General features: G+C 37.9%; 1 protein-coding gene across 2 annotated transcripts in view; it reads left to right on the top strand.

Annotated features, from left to right (window-relative positions):
* Positions 1-19091, top strand: part of mapk9 (mitogen-activated protein kinase 9) — a 125837-nt gene that overhangs the window by 86896 nt on the left and 19850 nt on the right. For both annotated transcript variants that reach the window (XM_051934222.1, XM_051934221.1), the window contains exons 5-8: positions 744-882; positions 9163-9328; positions 13704-13775; positions 18623-18805. In XM_051934222.1, coding sequence (XP_051790182.1) covers positions 744-882; positions 9163-9328; positions 13704-13775; positions 18623-18805 — 560 coding nt within the window. The remainder of the gene's footprint in view (positions 1-743; positions 883-9162; positions 9329-13703; positions 13776-18622; positions 18806-19091) is intronic.

The following is a 19091-nucleotide window of genomic DNA, read 5'->3' as shown; positions in this document are numbered from 1 at the left end:
GGAAGGGTGCGAATGCAAGGAGAAGAGGTGGTGAACATGGATGAATTTAAATACTTGGGTTCAACAGTTTAAAGGAATGGAGAGTGCAGCAGAGAGGTGAAGAAGAGTGCAGGCAGAGTGGACTAAGTGGAGAAGAGTGGCAGGAGTAATTTGTGATAGAAGAGTATCTGCAAGAGTGAAAGGGAAGGTCTATACAATTGTAGTGAGACAGTTTTATGGTTTGGAGACAGCGGCACTAACAAAAACACAGGAGGCAGAGCTGAAAGTGGCGGAGTTACAATTTTCACTCGGAGCAATGAGGGATAGGCAGGATTAGGAATGAGGATATTAGAGGGACAACACGGGTACAACAGTTTGGAGACAAAGTGAGAGAGGCGAGATTGAGATGGTTTGGGCACGTGCGGACGAGAGATGATGAACACATTGAGAAAAGAATGTTGAGGATGGAACTGACAGCCAAGAGGAAAAAGAGGAAGGCCAAAGAGAATGTTTATGGATGTGGTAAGGGAGGACATGAAGGCAGTCTGTGTGGCAGAAAATGATGGAAAAGACAAGGGTAGATGGCGATGGATGATCTGCTCTGTTGACCCCTAAGTGGGAGCACCCAAAAGAAGATGTACTGTTATGTTCATAAACAAAATCATTTTGGTTAATATAAGTTAATTATTGAAACAAGTGGTAATGTGTTCCAATAAAGACAAATTCAATCAATTTTTTTTCATTTAACTCTCCTTTTGTTCTAGGTACTTAGTTATGGAATTAATGGATGCCAGTTTGTGTCAAGTTATTCATATGGATTTAGACCATGAGAGAATGTCTTATCTTCTTTACCAAATTTTATGTGGTATCAGACATCTTCATTCTGCCGGCATCATCCACAGAGTGAGTAATTTTAATTAAATTCTGAATTGCATGCAATAGTGGTATTTCAAAATACTTCCATTAATCATTTTTCATGTTTAAATTAATAGCTGGGTTTATTGAGCTCTGCACAGATGAATGATTAGGCTTCACAAGGTGAAAATAAGTATTCATTTCTTTCAGCTGTATTTAATCTGGATACTACACTGTGCAACTCTTGTAAGAATCCTTTCTCACGAATAGATACTACCGCATGAAATAGTTTTAAGAAAGTTTGACTATCAAAAGACTTAGATTCACGACCAATAAAGCCAGCTCTGGTGTCATCATACCTGAGTCACTTTTTGATCAAAGGCTATTGATTACGCTGTTCTAGAAAATTAAACTCTCTTTCAAATTGGAGTGAGGTCAACATAGTAGCACTATCAGTATTTAAAAAAGATTTATGAAAGACCTGGTTCATGTCTGGTCTCTGTCCTGGAGAGTCATGTCGCAGTTGTCCCAGTTTTTGTTACTTTTCAGACTAGAATAAGAACTGTTTGAACCCATGGAAAGCGTCAGGCCTAAAACACCCAGTGCTCAAGGTATGTGCTTGTTTACATCAGCTGGGGTGTATGTGTTGTGGTAAGAGTCATTATCCAGGAAAAATATAGTCAACAGCCAACACAGGGTATAAGGCAGGAACAAATGCCTGGGCAGGGTCCCAGCCTACCGCAGGGCACACACACACACACACATACACACTCACACACCAAGGACAATTTAGGATCGCCAATGCACATAACCTGCATGTCTTTGGACTGTGGGAGGAAACCCACCCATACACAGGGAGAACATGCAAACTCCACGCAGGGAGGACCCGGGAAGCAAACCCAGGTCTCCTTACTGCGAGGCAGCAGCACTACCACTGTGCCACCGTGCCACCCAGGAAAAATATATATTCTTTTAAATCGTAATCGCAGGAAATCATTAAAGAGTAAATTCCAAAGCTTATGAAAACAGATGCAAGTGATTGCAATCACAATGACATCAAAACATTAGAATAGTTTTGACACTAACAAGCCATGCAGTCCAACAAAGCTCGTCAGTCATCGAGTCAGATTTGGAACGTCCCATACTCTCTGCTACATTACCTTGCCACTTACTCCATCTATATCATGTCTATAGTCTGCTGTCTGAACAAAATCTTAATGTTTGTGCAAAATTTAACCAGATTCCACCTGTGTTCCAGTGTTATTCTTGAAGAACATATTTTAAAGTAACAACTTGGATCCCACAGTCATAATTCCATTCATATTTTTTGCTTACTGCAGTCATCTCACCTCTGGAAAGGTGCAGCTCCTTCAAGTCTTTCCTCTCACCTCACAGTCCTAGAATTAGCATAGTTGTTGTTCTTTGGATTTTTGTGAACTGTTATGACTTTTCTGTAGTTTGGAAACCAAAACTGTAGATAGTACTCAAGATGAGGTCTAATTAGTGTCTTCTATGGTTTAGTTAAACCTTTCCTGACTTGTACCTCACACATCATGCTTTATTATTAGTTCTTTATATGTTTCAGGATACTGTTTTTGTTAACGGTATGTAAAGCAGAAATAAATAGCAATGCAGAGGTATAAACACCCTCAGCCTTAAGGAGAAGGTCATTCACAAGGGCCTTGCCTTATCATGCGCATTGCTCTTTTCAAAACAATTTCCCATCTCATGCTTGTTTGTTCATATTGCAGCTGGGATTCGCACTGGCCTTGGACAAAAGGTTTATGGAAAAATAAATCTGAGTCTTTAAATGAACGGAAGGACAAATCCTTGTGAGAAAAAGCTGTGTGTTTTTATTTTATTTGTTTATTTTATTAAATTTTAAGTCAGAATCCATATTTTTGCAGGGAAATACCTTAAATATGATGCAGCTTTTTTCAGTCATTCTGGCATTCCTTGCAGGTTGATCAGTAGACTGCACGGATATTCTTTCTCCTATCCAAGGTAAACTTGAATGTGATCAGTTAGTTTGTAATTATTTCCTCCTGGTTTTATGGGTTATTAGATTAGATTACATTAGATGAATTTTTATTAATCCCATGGTGACATTTTGATGCCCACAGCAACATAAACAAAAATAAGCAAGGACACAGACTCACGGGACAGATACTATAGCCAATCAGTCAATTGATAAATAAATAAAAATAAACTTAATGAGTACGTAAGGTGGAAGAATTGCCTGATAGCAGTTGGCAGTAAAGATCCCCAGAGGCGATTCTTAGCACACTGTGGTGGAGTGAGCCCGTGGCTAAAAGTGCTCCAAGAGAGCACCTCCTGGATGGGGTGGAGGGGGATTTTTCATGATGGCTTCTAGTTTTGCCACCATCCTCTTTTCCACAACAGCTTCCAGTGTGCCAAGCGTTCTCCCAATGATGGGGCAGGCTTTCCTGATAAGTTTGTTCCCCAGGAGACTACAGTGTAGAGCACCATACTGGCTACTGTGGACTAGTAGAGTATGTGCTGCACACATAAGAGCCGAGTCTCCTAAGCAAGTCCAGTCTGCTGTGGCCCTTCTTCTCCAGCGCCACTGTGTTGTCAGACCAGTCTGGCTTGTTGTTTATGTGAACCCCCAAGTACTTGTAGCTGTGCTCCACTTCCACATCTTCTCTCTGAATGGTGACTGGTCTCAGAGGGTTCTTGGCACGCTGGAAATCCATCACCAGTTCTGTTGCCTGGATCTTCTTCTTTCGGCTGCTCCTGTTAGGGGTTGCCACAGCAGATCATCTTCTTCCATATCTTCCTGTCTTCTACATCTTGCTCTGTCACACCCATCACTTTCATGTCCTCTCTCACCACATCCATAAACCTTTTCTTAGAGCTGCCAGGCAAAAGAAAAAGAGGAAGGCCTATCATTAACATCCTTTTCCCAATATACCCAGCATCTCTCCTCTGCACATGACCAAACCAACGCAATCTCACCTCTCTGACTTTGTCTCCAAACCGTCCAACCTGAGCTGACACTCTAATGTACTCATTTCTAATCCTGTCCATCCTCGTCACACCCAATGCAAATCTTAGCATCTTTAACTCTGTCACCTGCTTTCTGGTCAGCGCCACCATCTCCAGTCCATATAACATAGCTATTCTCACTACTGTCCTGTAGACACTCTTCTTCACCCACTCCACCCTGCCTGCACTCTCTTCTTCACTTCTCTTCCACAATCCCCATTACTCTGTACTGTTGATCCCAAGTATTTAAACTCATCCACCTTCACCAACTCTACTCCCTACATCCTCACCATTCCTCTGACCTCCCTCTCATTTACACACATGTATTCTGTCTTGGTGGTCCTACTGACCTTCATTCCTCTCCTCTCATATCTCCATGTCTCCAGGGTCTCCTCAACTTTCCCTACTCTCACTACAGATCATAATGTCATCAGCAAACATCACAGTCCACGGGGACTCCTGTCTAATCTCATCTGTGAACCTGTCCATCACCATTGCAAATGAGAAAGGGGTTCTGAGCCGATCCCTGATGTAATCCCACCTCCATCACTCCTACTGCACTTCTCACCACTGTCACATAGTTATGTTGCCTGGATATCAAACGAAAAACAGTTTTCAATGGAAATGTGTTGAATGAGCTTAGAGACTTTACTATTTTATCGTCAAAGCGTGTGTGCTTTGTTAGTCACATGAGCTTGTATAGTGCATTAGTGTAAATAATATTTAAGCATTTTAACTTGCATCATAGGCCAGTGAAGCCTTAATATTTTTGTCACTGCTGAGAGAGGAATAAAAAGACCAGTTAATCAGAGGTAAGAGCTACTGCATCGATGCATATAATTTAACCGTCATTGATTAAATGTGTGGAATGCACAAAACAGTAATTAAATTAGTAATGTGTAGTTTTGGCTTCCAGGAACGGATAATGTGTTTGTTGATGTTTATTAGAGGTAGGGTACACTTGACCTCAGAAGATGAATAACTGTTTGTGTATTAAGAAAACAAAAACACTCAAACAGTATTCAGATACATTAATCTGTGCTTCTTTCAGAGTTAATAGCAGACGGTAGAGAACACTGCCAAGTACAGGACTTAGTCAACTCTTGTTTTCCCATGAGTGCATGTAGGACTTTTGGAGGAGCAGGCCACAAATATCACAACATTCTTCGTTTTTGCCATTAAAAGTCTCGGGACACCACTACCACACCATTAAACAAGTGGGTAATTGGCAGCTTGAGTATCTAAATGATCCATGTCCAGATTTGAGAGGAGCATGGTGAAACAGATGTACTCACCTAGAATGAGACCATAAAGGTTTTTTTTTATGGTCAGGATTGGGACGTAAAACGCAGTGAAAGAATGAACTGAAATCAAACAGAAAGTTAAGCCAATCTGTCGACAAATTTAAAAGGCTAAACAAAATTTGAGGTACCTGATGCTTACCTTGAAGTACCCTAATAACAAAGAGCTCAGAAGTATTTTAGCAAAAGATTTACATGCAAACACAGGAGTTAATCTGCAAACTCGGAAGATTCAGAAGCACCTGCGCCGGCCTTTAGATGATCATTCCAGGGAAAACACATGTGCGACACTTCCCGGATCATTTTAGGCAGCATCATCATGACAACTCCCAATCTAAATGCTCTCAAATTGTGGCACCCATTACAAAACAAAGATGGCATTGTGGTATTATGGTGCAACTTGTTAACTTTATCATAACGTCTTTAAGTTTCCTAATTCTTAGATGCCAAAACCCCCATGAAGATGAATAAACTGTTAAGGGAAAAATTACCAGAAATGCTGATCATAACAATAAGAAAACTAAATGGGAAGAAGGTGGCATTTTGGGTTCAAATTTATCCTAGTCTTTGTAAAAAGTGCATTTGTGGAGTAAAGCAGCTTGTGTTTGGTGTGCTGTTTGAAAGTCTCCAAATAATGAAAAGTTGGATTAAGTACTGGCAGGTGTTGACTCAGATTGACATAGGATGTAAACTTAAAGCTAAATATTTAATGGAAGAAGTGGAAGAAAAGGTTCATGTGACTTTTTGGATATTTTTCCAAATGTTCGTTAACCTGTATCTCTCTTTTGGGGCTTTTTTTTTGGGGGAGGGAAATGGGGAGGCTCTTTCAGTTAAACATACACTATGCACTTCACTGTGGATTCAGAAAGTATTCAGACCCCTTCACGTTCTGCACAATTTACTATGCTGTAGATTTACATTTAAATGGATACATTTTCCATTTTCCCCCATCAATATGCACTCAGTTACCCCTAATGAGAAAGTGAAAACATGTTTCCAGAAAGGTTTTCAAATTTTTTAAAAATCAAAAATTGAAATTTCTCATATAAATAAGTATTCAAACTCTTAATTCAGTACTTTTGTAAAAGCCCATTTTGCAGCAATTTCAATTTTGAGTCTCTTGGGTAAGTCTCTATAAGCTTTGCCCACCTGGACTTGGGCAGTTTATTCCATTCCTCCTGACAGATCCTCTCAAGCTTCATTAACTAAAACTGCCTTCTTCCGGTTTCTTCACAAATGTGTAAATGGGGTTTATCTCTTGGCTTTGGCTGAGCCACTGAAGGGCAGTCAGATTTCCCCTGAAACCACTCCAGCCTTGCCTTAGCTGTATGCTTTGGGTCAATATCGTGCTGAAATGTGAATCATGGTTGCCGTTCTTGTGGTGGCATGCAGTTTTGTATCACGTTTTCTTCAATGATCTCTCTCTATTTGATAGCATTCATCGTTTCCTCAGTTCTGACCAGTCTTCATGTCCCTGCTGCTGGGAAGCACCTTCATAGCATGATGCTGTCACCACCTTGCTTCATTACGCAGGTGATGAGCAGCGCCTTGTCAGACATAATGCTTGGATTTCTGCCCAGACAGTTCAGTTTTGGTCTCATTGTTTCCTTCATACTCTCATGGTCCTCTGGATGCCATTTGGGATCTGATTGATCGAGTGTTGCTGAAATGCTCTCATCTTAGCAGAGGATTTCTGAGGGTCTGTTAGAGTAACCATTGGGATGTTATCCAGACAGCCAACACTAGGAAAAGCCCTGGTGATTCCAAACCTGTACCATTTCACAATTATTGAGCCTGCTGTGCTCCTAGGAACACTTAAAACATCATAAACGATTTTGTTCCCTTGTTCCAATCTTTGTGTCACCACAAGTTTATTGTTAGGGCTACAGATAGGTCCGTGGACTTTGTCTTGGTTTTTATCCTAACATGCAATGTAAACTTTGTGACCTTATATATACAGGTACACGTGTGTCTTTTTAAATAGTGTCCCATCAATTCTTTTTTTCCACAGGTGGACTCCAATCAAGTTCTAGACACGTCGCAAGTAGAATTAAAGAATACAGTAATCCCTCACTTATCGCGGGAGATAGGTTCCAAGGCCAACCGCGATAACTGAATTTCCGCGAAGTAGGGACACCATATTTATTTAATTATTTAACGTGTATTTGGACGTTTTTAAACCCTCCCTGTATTGTTTACAACCCACCCTTTACTCTATTAATAACAGGGACAACTGCTAAGCAATATGAAATCGGTAGATAAGTTTATACTTACTGTATAGCGAAGTACACGTAGCAGCTTGTAGGCGGTCATGACGTCGTCGGCCTTGTTGCAAAGATTCCTAAAGCAGATTCCATCCAGACTACTGCCTTATCACGTCCACTTGCAACTCGTTTTGCGCCCTGGTTAAAGGACACTGCGGCCGTAGATCTTATATGCTTTTCCTCCTTTTTAAAAAGAAAGAATCGTGGACTCATTGATGCCTGCAGCAGTGTAGCTGTTCCCTTCCTTCAACATATCCAAAACTTTTACCTTTTCTGCAATCATGTGCATCTTCTGTTGGCGCTTGGACACGGCCCCTGAAGCAGTAGCACGTTAATGCTGAATGAGTGAGATGAGACTTCCTGGTTAATGCAGCACTCCGTCACTGAGCCAATCAGCAGCACACAGGAACTTAACTGCGTGCTCTGATTGGGTAGCTTCTTAGCTATCCGCCAATAGCATCTCTTGTATGAAATCAATTGGGCAAACCAACTGAGGAAGCAAGTACCAGAAGTAAAAAGACCCATTGTCCGTAGAAACCCGCGAAGCAGCGAAAAATCCACGTTATATATTTAGATATGCTTACATATAAAATCCGCAAAGTCGTGAATCCACGAAAAGTGAACCGCGAAGTAGCAAGGAATTACTGTACATGATGCACCTGACCACAGAATGCATCTGAATACTGATAATAAATAAGAGATTTCAGTTTTGTTTTCAGTTTGTCATTATGGGTTACTGAGTGTAGATTGATGGGGAAAATGACTACCATATATACTCACAGATAAGTCGGGACTTGATTTTACTGTATAATTTCTGGTATTTTACAATATCGGTTGTATAAGTTGAATGTGTAAAACTCGCGCTATTGGTCCAAGAGATTATGATATGCTAACGCCCACCTGAGACAGTAACCACGGAGCACACAGCCTTTTTTTTTTCTATGTGGATGTGACAATGCAGTTTATCAGCATGTGCTCCTAACCTCTCTCTCTCTCTCTATTATGCCTACGTGACCACACGGTTATACCCAAACTATTCCGAAGCAGCATTTGCACTGAATTGTGTTTTTTGTATCTCACACCCTCATACACTTTTATTGTAAGAGCATCCCTTATCTATGATGGAGCGTTCGATCAGAAGAAAATATGAAGCTGGTTTTAAATTAATAGTCAATGAAGTGGCGAAAGAAATTGGTAACTGTGCTGCTGCAACAAAATTCAATGCGTGTGAGAAACTGATGCGAGATTGGAGGTGGCAAGAAGATGTAAAAAACAAAAAAAATTTAAGTGTCGTATTTCTGAACAGGGTTATAAGTCGGGGTCTAATTTTATGATCGATTTTTCGTGTTTCAAGACACGACTTATACGCGAGTATATACGGTAATTTGTCTGTTTCAAATTAAATTTACAAAACGAAAAAGTGTGTGGAGAGTGAAAGAGTCTCAAAACTTTCTGAATCCACAGTACTGGTCTTAAATTGTGATTAGTGTTGCTTGTATATATTCAGTGTTTGGAAAAAGGGCAAATGACTTTATAATGTGTGTGTGTTTGTTTATTATTAAAACTATAATTAATGTAAAAAAACTTCCTTCGTTTACAGCATTCCATTGTGGTTTGTTTTTAAACTGGTCTTTGCCTTACTTTCTTAGTTATTGCATCTTTTTAAACTCACAACTTTTTATTATTAACAGCTGGTTTAGAAAGGGTTTGGAATATGAAAATTAATGTACATTCTGTATCATTTACATTTTTAGGATTTGAAACCCAGCAACATAGTTGTCAAGTCAGATTGCACTTTGAAAATCCTTGATTTTGGCCTTGCAAGAACAGCATGCACAAATTTTATGATGACCCCTTACGTAGTAACTCGATATTACAGAGCACCAGAGGTTATTCTGGGAATGAAATACAAAGAAAATGGTAAGCAGACAAAATATGTTTAGTTTCTGTTTGATCTTTTTTTTGGTATATTTTAAAATAGGTCCCGACGTTTTTCTGCCTTTAGTGATGAATGCTTGTTTGTTTCTTGTCAAAATGTACACCTAATATCTGTAGTGGATTTATGGTCTGTTGGGTGCATTATGGCAGAAATGATTCTTCGAAAAATCCTCTTTCCTGGAAGGGATTGTATCCTTACTGTGGCTTACTAATCAGTTAGATGTAGCTGATTTTTTTTTCTGCTTGTTATTTACATCGCAATCATATAAAAATTTAATTAATTATTAACACGCTTAGGACTGGCTTTCAAACAACCAGATTTTAATGTGCGATTTCCATAAAGATGCATTAAGTTGTGTGCAGTGCATTAATGTTATTGAAGACCGATGGAACAAATGCATTTATCATCATTTTATTAGTTCTGTAGTTTGGGAAAAGAAATGTTAATTTTCTTTTCTTTACTGTATGTGTACCAGTCAAATTCTAATTTTAATTTAAATATAGGTTCATTTTGTTAATGAAAATGTACCCAAAGTTGTGACTGAGTTCTCCATACTCTGACAACACATCCCTTTTTGGCTTCTGGAATGCACATTCTGGTGTGCACCCTGCATGGAATTTGCAGAACCCCATTAGCTTAGTTGACTAATGAAGATTCTGACCGTGATGGTGTCTTTTCTTTGCATTGGGATTGTTCTGTATGAGGCCTGCTACATAGCATCCCTTCATCCACTGCATATAGTACAACATTTATTGGGATTGTAGTAAGGTGAACATAGAGAACTTGAATGCAGTGCCATCTAGAATTTAATTTTAAAACTACACATTGTGCAATGCTCAAGTGCATTCAAATTCCTATATTGAGAATTTACATTAAAGCATGTGCAGAATGAAGAAGAATCCGCAAATCATGGAGTAAATGGTGGCAATTGCCTACACCAGCTGTCTCAAACCACCGGGCCGTTGATCACTTAGTACGGGGTCACACAGTAAGAATAAACTTTCCATTTTATTGACTATCGGAGTCTGCAGGGTGTTTTATTTTGAAAAATGACCAGATCATCTCTGTACAACAGTGACTGAGTTCTTCTGTTTATGTACCTTGACTGCCACTGTAGATGAGGAAGTAGGAGGGGCGTTACCAAGTATTTTTGGATGTGCATGCAGATTGATTTGTTTCTGGTGTACAATAAACGGTTGATAACTTTCAGTTACTGTGACCTCTTGTCATTCAACATTCTCCCCATCACTTCCATCTGTGCCTCTTTACCCACACTTGCCTCCGTCACAGTTTTGATGGCCGAAAAATTAAGCCCACAAGCTAACCCCCACCTAAAATGAGTAAAAAAAAAAAAAAAAAAACAAACATCTCTAGAGATCACCACAAAAAAGTACTGAAAATTCAGATCCCTGAACCTTTAGTCGCAACCCGATTTGGTCGTGACCCGAAGTAATTTCCCCCATAGGATTGTATGTAAATACAATTAATCCTTTCCAGACTGTACGAGCTGTATGTAAATATATATTTTTTTGAAGATTTTTAAGCACAAAAATAGTTAATTATACCATAGAATGCACAGTGTAATAGTAAACATAATGTTTACTTACTACTTCTGGTCACTCCAGCTCCTTGATTGCTCAGCTGGAGTCACCGCTTTCTTCTCCCCCCACAGTATATACAGTATCTTTACCTACTATATATATTGTGACTTAGTAAAATCTGCCCTTCAAAAATGATACATAGGCCTGGGGTTTTCAATAATGAAATTGTATGCTATGGCCTTTTTGAAAACAGCAAAAGCAGAGAACAGCAGACTACTTCAAAACAGTAGAACTAGACATATTTGGAAATATTTCATAACTTTTTGTCTCGCTGTTCATGACACATTCACTGACACTTTTATAGTATTTGGAAGCTTATTCCAACACCTAAAGAAACAAGAATGACATTCAAAGTGCATTTTTTGGTATAGTACAGTGTTTCCCAACCTTGTTCCTGGGGACCCCCCTGCGACTGCAGGTTTTTGTTCCAACCAGATTCCTAATCAGTGACAACACCTTGACGGCACTGATCTCATTTAATTACCTGGTATTATTTTTCTTTTATTCTACATTCAGAAAAGCACAGCAGCATGATTTTTACATTTAGAAGACATTTAGAAATATTTCTGCTTTTGCTGTAGATTTAAATGCTTAACTCTCTTTTGTTGATTTCATTATATTTTGCCCTTTATCTGTGCAGTTTTTCCCCTTTGCTGTATCTTATTAAAGACAATTAAAAATGAGCAGAGCGGATACCCAGGCAAACAACACGGAATAATCAAAGGCTGCAACAACTTTAGCATCAGACCCACTAAGTAATAAATAATGGATTAATTAAACAAATAGAACACCTAGAAAAGTATAATGAAAATGAAGATGAAAATATTGTTAAAAAGAAAAAAATACATTATTCCCATATAACTGCTTGGTACATTTTAATAATATATTTTTTTTTACCAAATTTAGTTTTCTAATTTTTATATTATTCCCAAAACACAGAACTTGGGAAATGACACATCACTTAATTAGTCCAGGAGTCCAATTAAAAAGAGAAGCTGGTTGGAACAAAAACCTGCAGTCATAGGGGGGCCACAGGGGGGGTTAGACATTTCTGAAGTTTGAATCTTATTCTGCTGCAACATATGCGTAAAACTTCTGAATTAGAAATGTGTGACCTTTAATTTAAGGGGTAGAACAGGAATATTAAGTGAAGGATAATGAGGTTATAGCCAGTAAAACCAAAGTAGCAGAACACAAACATGAATGAGACGGAGTTTCAGAGGTTAAATGTCAACCAGGCAGCCGTCATTCCCATACTGCTGTGGAAAATTAACAGATAGGCCACTTCTGTCTGTGGAAAAATTAAGTCAACACCTTGCTCCAATAGCTAGGGTAGCTCACTCAAGTAGGCATTTCTTAGAACTGTTCAGGAGTTTCTGCCACAGCATCTTGACTGGATTCAGATTCTGTCTTTGACTTGACTATTCCTGAACCAACCACCCCCCCATTTTTTTTCTTTACAGGCATTCCTTGGTGGATTCACTGGTCTGTTTAGGGTCATTGACATGTTGCAAGGTCTTCTTTCGGTTGAGTTTCAGTCTTTTGACAGAGTACTCCAGGAGTATTCACTACTGAGTAATTAGTTGAATGCTCTTTTCCAAATTGGATGGTCAAATTAGGATATGGAGGGGAGTGGCAGGAATTCTATCAGGATGGCACCAAAACACCCCAGTGCATTTAGGTAGTAGTAGTCCCAGTGGGAGAAAGTACTGATACTTTACATCTAGTTTGGTTGCATTTTGCAGAAAGACAAGTAAATGAGTTGTAACACCTCCTAAACAGGAGTTTGTATTCACTTTGGTTGGCCCATAGAGGATTTGAAGTTGATGTTTACATCTGACTGTGTTTCATTTTGCATACTCCTTATGTATATTCATTCTCTTATTCCTGTTCCTGAAATTTTTTTTTTTCTGAGGCCTCTCATTTTGGGTTTGGGACATGTCGAACAACCAGTAGTGTTCACATTGTCCATAAATACAACACTTTTACAACAATTCAGGGCTCAGGAATCTAGTAGCACTTGGGCAGGAGTCAGCCGTATATAATAATGTATATTTTTAAAATAAACTCTTGTCTAACTGTGAACATGGTTGTTGACTTAAACCTTTTTCTCTTTTTTTTAAATATTTTTATTCATTTTGTTGTCACTGTTTTCAGTCCAATGTTGAGAACAAATTAAACTTTGAATATTCATAGGCTATGTATTATATATGTTTAATAAGTAATAGTGCTTTGTTAAAATGACACCATGTATTTTATATAGGAATTGGTTAGTCATTTGATTTATTTTTTGTTTTCTGATATAAGATAGGTATATTGAACTTGGATATTTCATACATTTCCTACTTTGTTAATTTGCTTTCTGTGACTCAGTGATTTACAGGAAAATATTTGTGCATTTCTTTTTTAAGGGATTCATTGGGGAAGCCTATTTGAAAATGTGTAAAAGGATGATAACATTCAACCATGCATATACTAAACTGTCTAAACTTATATTGTAACGAAGCTAATAAATGTTGCACAAAAAATGTTTATCTCTCTTCCTCTTTAAAATAAAATTTACAACAAAGAAGTAAACAGCTTGCTATGTAATGCAGACTTTTCAGACTGATCATGTCCTAATGAACCTTTTTAATCTGATATAGCAGTAATGCTTTCTTAATGGCACAACAAGCTACCACAGAGCTAAGCTGCAGTTAATCGTTTTCCATGTTTTCTAATAACCTGCATGCATATGTTCAACGTTTATTTTCAGTTGATATCTGGTCAGTGGGTTGCATCATGGGAGAAATGGTTAAAGGCAGTGTGATTTTTCAAGGCACTGATCGTATCCTTTTTGTCACAGCTGTGTCTCTACAAGTCCACAAGATGCAAAATATGTTCATCTTTGATATCTAATATTTATAATAAATTGAAGACATTTAAAATGTTTATGGTCAAAGGTATATCATGCCTAAAACTTCTTTTAATGCCAATTGTATTGGCATCTTGTATTAAATCATTAGGTCATCTGTCATGTATTCCTGTATTTCAGTGCATTTTATTTTAACTTTTTCTAAAGGTTATCCCAGGATTAATGCTGTGAGCTTTTGAAAATTATTTTGCTAAATGAAAAAATTGAATATCAAAAGAAAAAAAATCGTTCTCATTTTAAACCTAACTCAAGGGAGTGTCAGACTGTTTATGTATCCATATATTCACGTTGAGTCAATCACCCTTTCCGGCTTAGAAGTTTATTTAAATTTTGAGTACATTTTTCTGTTTTTTTTGGTTATTTTTCAGCCCTTCATGGTTTTACTTAGAAATGAAATTTAATTTTTTTTTTTAACTTTTTTCACCTTAAGCTATTTAATTTGTCACTTATACCATTCAGTGCAATTCATGTTAGATTAGGGAAAATTCATAAGGCTAATGAAAAGACAGTTTTTTGGTTCTTTAGATAATGTGGGATATTAAGAAACTTTATACTGACTTGGGAAGGTTTAAATACACTGCCTGGCCAAAAAAAAAGTCGCCACCAAAAAAAAAGGTCACACACTCTAATATTTTGTTGGACCGACTTTAGCTTTGACTACGGCATGCATTCGCTGTGGCATTGTTTCGATAAGCTTCTGTAATGTCACAAGATTTAGTTCCATCCAGTGTTGCATTAATTTTTCACCAAGATCTTGTATTGATGATGGTAGAGTCTGACCGCTGCGCAAAGCCTTCTCCAGCACATCCCAAAGATTCTCAATGGGGTTAAGGTCTGGACTCTGTGGTGGCCAATCCATGTGTGAAAATGATGTCTCATGCTCCCTGAACCATTCTTTCACAATTTGAGCCCAATGAATCCTGGCATTGTCATCTTGGAATATGCCCGTGCCTTACGGCTACACAGCTGTTCAGTCCCAATCCCTTGAGTTCCCTTCGCATTGTGCGTGTGGAAATGCTCTTACTTTCACTATTATACATAGACCTGAGTTCTACTGTTGTTTTTCTTCGATTTGATTTCACCAAACATTTAAGTGATCGCCGATCACGATCATTCAGGATTTTTTTCCGGCCAAATTTCTTCTTCGAAGACGATGGGTCCCCAATATCCTTCCAGTTTTTAATAATGCATTGGACAGTTCTTAACCCAATTTTAGTAGTTTCTGCAATCTTCTTAGATGTTTTCTCTGCTTGATGCATGCCAATGATTTGACCCTTCTCAAACAGACTAACATTTTTTCCACGACCACGAGATGTGTCTTTTGACATGGTTGTTAAGAAATGAGAAGCAACTCATTGCACCAGTTGGGGTTAAATAACTTGTTGCCAGCTGAAAGATAATCGCCCATGCAGTAATTATCCAATAGGAGGCTCGTACCTATTTGCTTAGTTAAATCCAGGTGGCGACTTTTTTTTTTGGCCAGGCAGTGTATTTGACCAAGAACAGTGTTATTGACCAATTCTGTTAATGCAGTACCAGCCACTCTCGACCATAATTGATGCATTTCAACTTGCTCATTGAAAGCCTTGGCTATTTAGAAATGTATATGCTTTAGAATAAACAATATCTAATATATACAACCACGAAGTAATTATATGGCAGTTAACGTCGACACACTTTAAAAGTGATACACGTGATGGAAGCAAAGGGGAAAATTAATCCATTTTTAAAGGATTGCTCTATAACGTGCATTTGTGTTCCACCCGTTAAACCTTTTGTTCTGTGATACTATGATGTTAATTGTTTTGAAGAAAAATAACTGACTTCCTTACAATTGGAATCATTTTGTTATTCTAAAATAAATTCATAAAGTAGGAGGATACATTATCACTGCATTTTATATTTATTTTTGAATGCTAATATTGACTTTGGATCATAAATGACTACAGTACTTGGCTAATTTCCAAAAAGGACACAATAGACGCATCATGAATGGAGTCTTACAATGTGTTCATTGAAGATGTTCTCATTGAGTCAAACTGAGCAAGCATCTTTAACAGTGGATAATAAACTTCTTATTAGATATCCTACAATTACTTAGATGAGACATAGTAAGCAGCACATAGGTAGTGCAAGTTTTGTTGTAAGCTATTGTATTAATGAAAGCTTTATTTGGAAATAAACCTGTGCGTTGCACAACCAATTTAAAAAGACTCATTGGAAAATCAGGAGGTGAATGCCTTTTTTTTTTTTTATATAGTTCTTAAGTTATTATTTGGCAAATGTGGACAGTGCCCAGGACATTACATTTGTGATGCATACACAAAAACATTATTTTATAATATTGTTTGTGAAGTGTATCAAAATGTTGTGGTGTTTTCCTTTGACACAGTTTCCTCTTGCCCAGGATTGGTTATTGTTTTGTGGAGTGCTATTTAAACACCACATCTTGAACTTCCAGTTTTATGTACCATTGCTTGTTGAGTATTGCCATGTTTTCATGAGCAAACAAGCACTTAGTCTCCAGATAAGTAGATTTTTTTTTATGTATGTATGTATGGCAAACCATTCCCCAAACTTGACAAGACAGACACAAAAAAGCGCTTTGCATGGCAGAAGAAGAACACCGCATTCCAAGAAAAACACCTGCTATCTACTGTCACATTTGGTGGAGGTTCCATCATGCTGTGGGGCTGTGTGTCTAGTTCAAGGACTGGGACCCTTGTTAAAGTCGAGGGTCAGATGAATTCAACCCAATATCAACAAATTCTTCAGGATAATGTTCAAGCATCAGTCACAAAGTTGAAGTTACGCAGGGGTTGGATATTCCAACAAGACAATGACCCAAAACACAGTTGGAAATCTACAAAGGCTTTCATGCAGAGGGAGAAGTACAATGTTCTGGAATGGCCGTCACAGTCCCCTGACTTGAATATCATCGAAAATCTATGGGACGATTTGAAGCAAGCTGTCCATCAAATTGAACTGAACTGGAGAGATTTTGTATGAAGAATGGTGAACAATACCTCCATCCAGAATCGGACACACATCAAAGGCTATAGGAGGACAGCGTCTAGAGGCTGTTAGTTTTACAAGAGGAGGCTCAACTAAGTTTTGATGTCATATCTCTGTTGGGGTGCCCACATTTATGCACCTGTCTAATTTTGTTATGATATATATTGCGTATTTTCTGTTAATCCAGTAAACTTAATGTCACTGCTGAAATACTACTGTGTCCATAAGGCATGTCAGATATTAAAAGTCCTCATTGGTGGTGCAGGGGGAGTGCTGCTGCTTTGCAATAAGGAGAATGTGGAAGTTTGTGGGTTCGCTTCCCGATCCCTCCCTGTGTGGAGAGCGCTTTGAGTACTGAGAAAAGTGCTATATAAATGTAATGAGTTATTAAGTTGCTACTTTGAAAGCTCAGTCAATGATTAACAAAAATCCAAAGAATTAAGAGGGGTTCCCAAACTTTTTCATATGACTGTATACTAGTAATTAGATTAGTAAGGAGCACAAACACTTTGTATTTTCAGTTTTGATTGTCGGGCTGTTTTTTTTCCCACATAAACTAAATTATGGTGGCGATTTACAGCCTTGTATCTCACTAGATCAGACCAAGATGACAAAACACGCTACATACAATGTAATGCAGTTCTTGTTCTACCTTTGAATTTTTTCATAAAGCGATAAACTATAGTTACATAACAAGCCAATAGTTAAAATAAACAGTATTTTTCTCAACACAATAAAACTGAAATATTTCTGCATTTTCTTTTCTGTTTTGGAAACTAGTGAAATATCAGGAATTCTCATGATTTCTACTTCCTGATAATGAATGTTTTATATGCTTTATATGGGAACCTTATTCCAAGACTTGTTACTGTGTTTGCGTAAAGAGAGAGATTAGATTGAATTATAGAGTGTTTAACAAATCCATTACAGAGAAGGCCAGCATGCCGTCTTGTTTGAAGGTGGTGTGAATCTCATTTCAGATGAGTAATATTTATTTAACAGCATGGGATCTGTCTCCCACACTGCCATTTATATGATGGGCCATTTATGAGTTATTACCTATATACAGTGGCTATATATGGCATACCTTCCACCTCTCCTTGGTTTCTATTTCAAACATTTAATTTCTTGAAATTTCTGCTCTGCTATATCAACCCCGTTCAACTGTAAGTGCTATTACTATGAAGTGGAAGCATCAAGGAGCAGCAACAGATCAGCCATGAAGTGGTAGACCACGCAAACTCATGTAGCAGGGCCATCAAGTGCTGAAGCAAGTATAATTGTCTATTGTCAGTCACAACACAGTTCAGACTGCCTCTGGAAACCGTATTAGCACAAGAACTTTGCGTCTGGGGCTTCGGGAAATGGGCTTTTGTGGCTGAGCAATTGCACGCAAGCCTAAGATCACTATGCACAATGCCAATTTTGACATTACCACTTATGGAAATAAAGGACATACCACAATTGACTTAACACAGCAAATGTATGGTAACATGAAGACATTTTTGGAGCTGGGAAACTTGGAATTTGAAAGACTTTAGTTGAGGTGAATGGTAGCTTTTGGCCTCAACTGTACACATTTGCATGACTAATCAACTACCATTAACTGCAGGAACCTGGAGTGTGAAACATTGTTCTGTATTATAATGACTAACAAAATATTACAAGTATTGGAATGTATGCACAGTTTTCATGGGCATGTACAACTTTATTTTAAACCGTTTTCCTGAACTAGTGGTCACTAGATATTGATCAATGGAACAAAGTTATTGAAGTGCTTGGAACACCATCATTAGAATTTATGAACAGGCTGATGGAGACAGTTCGGAACTATGTGATGAACAAACCACACTATCCAGGAGTCAATTTTGAGGAGCTCTTCCCTGATTGGGTCTTTCCTTCAGATACTGAGCATGACAAATTAAAAAGTAGGTTTGCTTTCTGTGCCATTTCCATATGTAATGTACATCACTGTTTTAATGTGAAAGATAAATTAGTATTTCCTGAAACAATGAAATGTACAGTTTTTTTGTAATATAGTAATCTCATGTAAATTATTTCAGATTTCTCTGAAATTGAAAGAATAATTTTATTTTATTTTTTTTTGTTGTTAGTACTCTAACATTGCTAAAAAATATTCCTGTCTTGTTTAGTTAATTTGGCTCAATGTTATGCTTATATTAATACTACATTAATGTGTAGTTATTTTCTGAA

This window comes from Erpetoichthys calabaricus, chromosome 11 (genome assembly GCF_900747795.2).
Source record: "Erpetoichthys calabaricus chromosome 11, fErpCal1.3, whole genome shotgun sequence".
NCBI classification, from domain to species: domain Eukaryota; kingdom Metazoa; phylum Chordata; class Cladistia; order Polypteriformes; family Polypteridae; genus Erpetoichthys; species Erpetoichthys calabaricus.
Note: the sequence above shows the minus strand (reverse complement) of the source record. Positions and strands in the feature narration are given on the sequence as shown.